The 6305-nt window shown below is 45.7% G+C and overlaps 1 protein-coding gene across 1 annotated transcript; it reads right to left on the bottom strand.

The window, feature by feature from the left end:
• Positions 1–1366: 1366 nt before the first annotated feature.
• On the bottom strand, positions 1367–4998 carry LOC134874894 (major histocompatibility complex class I-related gene protein-like). Its single transcript, XM_063899148.1, has 4 exons — positions 4692–4998; positions 3286–3576; positions 3056–3151; positions 1367–2821 (listed from the first exon to the last, which is right to left on the bottom strand). Exons 1-4 carry the CDS (start codon positions 4843–4845, stop codon positions 2754–2756), a joined length of 609 nt encoding a protein of 202 aa, XP_063755218.1. The 5' UTR covers positions 4846–4998; the 3' UTR covers positions 1367–2753.
• Between the last annotated feature and the right edge of the window lie 1307 nt (positions 4999–6305).

The raw sequence follows: 6305 nt of genomic DNA, 5'->3' as shown, positions 1-6305 counted from the left end.
ATTTATCAAAGAGCGAATGCTTACCTGTAAATGAATCAGCGAGGGAAATCCCAAATCAGGCACTACCATTTCATATATCAAGGTCAGGTTTTAAATATTTAGGCATTAAAATAACTCCTGCCTTCAAAGATCTTTTTGATGAGAACTTTGCCCCCCTTATTGTTAAACTTAAATCAGACCTACAAAGGTGGGATATCTTACATTTGACCTTAGCTGGCAGAGTGAATTGTGTCAAAATGAATGTATTACCAAGGTTTCTGTTTCTGTTTCAATGTCTCCCTATTTTCTTATCAAAATCCTTTTTCCATCAGATAGATAAATTAATCTCAAAGTTCATATGGAATGGTAAAATTCCTAGGATAGGTAAAGACTTACTCCAGCGACCAAGAGCAGTGGGTGGGTTGGCCCTCCCTAATTTTAGAAACTATTATTGGGCAGCAAACATCCACAAAATAACATATTGGGTGCAATCTCCAGATACAGATTGGTGCGAGTTGGAGTGCAGGTCATGCATGTCGACCTCTCTACATGCTCTGGCTTCATCTAGCCTTCCTATCAAGATTTTGCAGTTTACACATAACCCCGTGGTCATCTCTACCCTTAGAATATGGACTCAGTTTAGAAGGCATACTAACACAAGGGGAACACTTTTGATTCAGAGCCCGCTGTGTAATAATCATACATTTCTACCAGCCAAATTAGACCAGGCCTTTGCAGGATGGCATAGGAAAGGGATCAAAGATTTAGTGATCTTTATGAGAATGGGATATTTTCTAGTTTCAATGATTTGATTTCCAAGTATGACCTTCAACAAACTGATTTATTTCGTTACTTTCAAGCTCGCCAATTTGCTAAAAGCCATAGCTCAAACTTCCCGGCTCTCCCGACAAAGTCCCTGGTGGACTCACTTTTGCAAGTTCCTTCCTGGTTGAAAGGTTTTACAGCGCATTCTTATTCATTGATTATGTTACTTGATCATGTTAAGATAGGCAAGATCAAAAATGCATGGGAAAAGGAACTTGGAACTGAGATTTCAGAAGAGGTTTGGACTAAAGCTCTAACAAGAGTGAACAACAGCACTTCCTGTGCAAGACTGGTTTAATCCAATTCAAGGTTGTACATCGAATACACTGGTGTAGAGCTAAGATATCCTCTTTCTATCCTAATGTAGATAGCAAATGTGTAAGATGTCATGTTAATGTAGCTGACTTGACACATATGTTTTGGTCATGCAATACATTAGTAGGATACTGGTCAACTATATTTGATGTATTATCTGAAGTTCTAGAGACGACTTTAGAACCATGCCCTATGATTGCCATATTTGGTGTACCTGACGTAGAAACAAACTTGACACGAAAACAACTCAACATCATAGCATTTGTATCTTTATTGGCACGTAGGCAAATTTGACTGCTTTGGAAATCAAGCGCTCCACCCACTGCAGCACAGTGGCTTAAAGATGTAATGATGTTTTTACACCTGGAGAAGATCAAATTCACAATAAGAGGTTCTAACAAATTCCTCTCAGTGTGGGGATCACTAATGTCATATTTTAGTAACCTCCAAGCCTTACCGATGTAGTGAGTGGACATTTTAGCTGAATCTAGAGTAATTACTTCCCCACCTCTATATTCAAGCTACACTGTAAACACCTGACTATATTGATCACAATGGTTGTCATGATATGGCTTTGAAAGAGTGCCATCCTTCACAGAAATCATATGTGTATATTTATGTTTCAATTTCAAGTCTGTTTTTTCATTCTATCTGTATTGTAAAACTTCTATATACATATATATATTTTTATTTTTATTTTTATTATTTGGTCCAGTCAGGGTGGGATGGGATGGGATGGGAGGGGGGGATTCTTGTGTGTAAAAAAAAAAAAAAAACTCATGTAACTGTACTGATGTGTCTCTGTTTATAACCTATATTTTTCAATAAAAAGAAGTTAAAAAAAAAAAAAAAAAAAGAGAGATGCTGTAAACAAACAACTAACTAAAGATCATTCAGAAACACAACATCAAACGCCTCATATTTACACATCAGGAACTGTGTGTGTGTGTGTGTGTGTGTGGTGTGGGGGTCTTGGGTTGAGTTCTGATGGTGGTTCTGATAGAGCTGGAGGAATGGATCCTCGGCACAGAGAGCAGATAAAGCTCTTCTGAAGGACAGGTGTATCATCACATGTCCAGCTCCAGGAGTGTATGAACATAGGTTTGTCTGTGTGTGTGTGTGTGTGTGTGTGTGTGTGTGTGTGTGTGTGTGTGTGTGTGTGTGTGTGTGTGTGTGTGTGTGTGTGTGTGTGTGTTACATAATATTGATTTGCCAGAAACCCAATCGTCATCCAATCAGTGAGCGTCTCCTGCTGGATTCAAACCCTAATATTACCAGGTAATGATCCCAGGATAATCAATGGTTCCCAGTTTACAGGGAGAAGTGGTGCAGTGCTGCCTGACCCATAACCCTAAAGAAGAGGACATAAAGAAGTGAGATCGAGTCCTTAAAGCCCAACATTGACCTGATTTAGACCTGAGATATCCCTCAGGTGCTTATTCTATTTCCAATTGCTGCTTCTCTATTTTATTGAACTGATGTCATTGATTTCCTAATATCTGCGCTCCAGAGAGCGAGCCTTCCCCACGGCGCTCTGCAGAAGGATCTGAACTGTACCGCTGCTCCTCCAGACGCTTCACAGCAGAGAGAGAGGCGGCTCTGAGAGACAGCAGCTGGAGAGGGGATGAAGCGCCTCACTGAGACGGCTGATTCAGCTGGGTGAGCTCAGCGCTGGAGGCCGGAGAGGGAGAGTTCTTATTGGCTGAAAGGAAAAGCAGAGAACAGTGTTTCAGTCCTCCGTCCCTTACACAACACAGACAGGAGACACACAGATCAGTCCTGCAGAGGTCAGCCTCCAATCCCTCCCCCTGAAGGACTGAACGCTGTCCAGATCCACATCACACTGAGAGGCTCTGAGTCTGCTTTGCTTCCTCAAAGCCTGGAATTAAAGACTGAGGACACTGATATGAGACAGGGCTTCTGATTGGTCCCTCACCGTTCCTCCTTCTGTAAACCAGGAATCCGATCCCAGCGATGAGGAGGAGGAGGAGAGCAGCCACTGCAGCCCCAATGATGAGGAGGAGGGGGTTCCCTGTGGAGCAGAAACAGAAAGAGATCACAACCTGAACGGGTGAAGCAGCGGGAGGCCCCAGGCTCCCTGGCTCCTGAAGGGCCCCTTTCTCCAGGCCGGGTACTTCTTCCTCGTGCTTTGGGATGCAGTCTTACCTGTGTTGGTCTTGATCTCAGCTGAGTCCAGGACGAGGACCTTGTCCTCCACACCAGAGAGCTGAAACACACACTGGTACTTCCCCCAGTCTCCAGCGGGGACGTCCAGGTCCACACTCATCTGGAAGGATCCGTCGTGGTTGGGCAGGGTCTCTCCTTGGTCCACGTTGTCGTGAAGCTCCTCTCCGTCTTTCCTCCAGAACATCACGGCTCTGTCCGGGTAGAAACCTGTAGCGTGGCAGCGGACTGGAGAGGAGGGGGTCTTCTGGAGCAGAGCCAGCGAGGGGATCTCTGCACAAACACACTCCAGAGGTTATCACTCAGATTCATCGTGACCTCTCTCCTGTGATCACGTCTCTCTACTGTGAGCAGAGTGAAGGAGAGCAGGAGGTTCATCTCTCAGGGAAATAGAAATGTAGAAATGAATAAAGATTCTCTGTTTCTATCGTTTCATATCAAATACTGTTTAGTGTCGTTCAGATTAAAGAAGCTCAATGTCTGCTCTTAGACTCTTTACACTGAGACTTCTCTGTCCACATCACACACACACACACACACACACACACACACACACACACACACACACACACACACACACACACACACACACACACACACACACACACACACACACACACACACACACACAGTAGAGATGAATGGTGTGTCTGTCTCCATATCCCATAATAATACCTGTCTGTGTACAGGACTTTAATGTTCACTGTTCAGAGTTAGACAAAAGATCCAAATGCTACATTTCACCTTGAAGACAAGAGAGGGAGACAGAGAGAGGGAGACAAGAGAGGGAGACAGAGTGTGAGACAGAGAGAGGGAGACACAGGGAGAGACAGACAGTGAGAGACACAGTGAGACAGATGGAGACAGATGGAGACAGTGAGGGAGACACAGAGGGAGACAGAGTGAGGGAGACAGAGGGAGACACAGAGGGAGACAGAGAGTGAGACAGAGAGTGAGACACAAAGAGGGAGACAAAGGGTGAGACACAGAGGGAGACAGACAGTGAGAGACACAGTGAGACAGATGGAGACAGTGAGGGAGACAGAGGGAGACAGAGAGTGAGACAGTGAGGGAGACAGAGGGAGACACAGAGGGAGACAGAGAGTGAGACAGAGAGTGAGACACAAAGAGGGAGACAAAGGGTGAGACACAGAGGGAGACAGACAGTGAGAGACACAGTGAGACAGATGGAGACAGTGAGGGAGACAGAGGGAGACAGAGAGTGAGACAGAGAGTGAGACACAGAGGGAGATAGTGAGTGAGACAGAGAGGGAGACAGAGGGAGACACAGCGTCCCATGTTGTTGGCGTGTTGTAACGTGTCAGAAACTCAGAGGACATGTTGACATGGTGGTGTTTCTGAGAGTCCATCAGGTCATGTGACTCTACCTGTTCTCATCAGAGTGCTCCTCCCATTGTTCACATACTTCTTCAGATACTCAGGACACTCTGGGTGAAGTAGTTCTTGTTCTGTGCCATCAAAGCTTTGTTCTGATCCCACTTCTGTTTGGTGAGGACAGCCTGTTGTCTTGGAGCGATCCATGACTCTGTCTTCAGGTCCAGAATCAGGAAGTCTTCTCCATCAAAACCATGGTGTTCATAACCTTTGACCTCACCAGTCTCATCATCCCACTCACAGCCGTACATGATCTGGAAAATGTGGACACCTGAGAGAGAGAGAGAGAGAGAGAGAGAGAGAGAGAGAGAGAGAGAAAGTTTGGAGACAAATTCCACACACACACACACACACACACACATACACACACACTGTCTCACACACACACAGACACACACACACACACACACACACACACCCTCTCTCACACACACACCCCCCCCACACACACACACATACACACGCACACATACACACCCTCTGTGTGTGTGTGTGTGTGTGTGTGTGTGGAATTTGTGTATGTGTGTGTGAGAGAGGGTGAGGGTATGTGTGAGTGTGTGTGTGACTGTGTGTCTGTGTGTGTATGTGTCTGAGGGTGTGTGTGTGAGAAAGGGTGTGTGTGAGTATGTATGTGTGTGTGTGTGAGTATGTGGGGGGGGTCTGAGCCCATTCTGAACTACGGGAGCGTTGGCAGATGTTGAAGAGAAAGCAAGACGACTCAAACTACACACTCGAGTTAATCATGAGTGTGTGTGTGTGTGTGTGTGAGAGGGTAGGTATGTGTTTGAGGGTGTGTGTGTGTGTTTGTATGTGTGAGTATGTGTGTGTGTGTGTGTGTGTGTGAGTATGTGTGTGTGTGTGTCTGAGGGTGTGTGTGTGACTGTGTTTGTATGTGTGAGTATGTGTGTGTGTGGGGGGGTGTGTGTGTGTCTGTGTGTGTGTGTCTGAGGGTGTGTGTGTGTGTGTGAATGTGTGTGTGTGTGTGTCTGAGGGTGTGTGTCTGTGTGAGAAAGGGTGTGTGTGTGAGTATGTGTGTGTGTGTGTGAGAGAGGGTGTATGTGTGTGTGTGTGTGTGTGTGTGTGTGTGTGTGTGTGTGTGTGTGTGTGTGTGAATGTGTGTGTTTGAGTATGTGGGGGGGGCTGACCACATTCTGAACTACGGGAGCGTTGGCAGATGTTGAAGAGAAAGCAAGACGACTCAAACTACACACTCGAGTTAATCATGAGTGTGTGTGTGTGTGAGAGGGTAGGTATGTGTTTGAGGGTGTGTGTGTGTGTGTATGAGAGGGTGTGTGTGTATGTGTATGAGTATGTGTGTATGTGTGTGTGAGAGGGTGTGTGTGTATGTGTGTGTGTGTGTGTGTGTGTATGTGTTTGTGTGAGTATGTATGTGTGTGAGAGTATGTGTCTGAGGGTGTGTGTGTGAGAAAGGGTGTGTGTACATGTGTGTGAGTGTGTGTTTGTGTGAGTATGTGTGTATGTGTGTGTGAGAGGGTGTGTGTGTATGAGTATGTGTGTGTGAGTGTGTGTGTGTGTGAGAGTATGTGTCTGAGGGTGTGTGTGTGAGAAAGGGTGTGTGTACATGTGTTGGGGGGTGGTGTATGTGT

Source organism: Eleginops maclovinus, chromosome 13, assembly GCF_036324505.1.
Source record: "Eleginops maclovinus isolate JMC-PN-2008 ecotype Puerto Natales chromosome 13, JC_Emac_rtc_rv5, whole genome shotgun sequence".
Taxonomy (NCBI): domain Eukaryota; kingdom Metazoa; phylum Chordata; class Actinopteri; order Perciformes; family Eleginopidae; genus Eleginops; species Eleginops maclovinus.
The sequence above is the reverse complement of the archived record's forward strand: the minus strand, read 5'-3'. Positions and strand labels throughout refer to the sequence as shown.

Excerpts from the sequence above, each read along its gene's own strand:
- LOC134874894 (XM_063899148.1), bottom strand. The coding sequence starts at position 4,845 with ATGGATCGCTCCAAGACAACAGGCTGTCCTCACCAAACAGAAGTGGGA. Across the intron at positions 3,577-4,691 it reads GAGCACTCTGATGAGAACAG|AGATCCCCTCGCTGGCTCTG; the intron begins GTAGAGTCACAT and ends GTGTTTGTGCAG. Across the intron at positions 2,822-3,055 it reads GGTTTACAGAAGGAGGAACG|CCAATAAGAACTCTCCCTCT; the intron begins GTGAGGGACCAA and ends TTTTCCTTTCAG.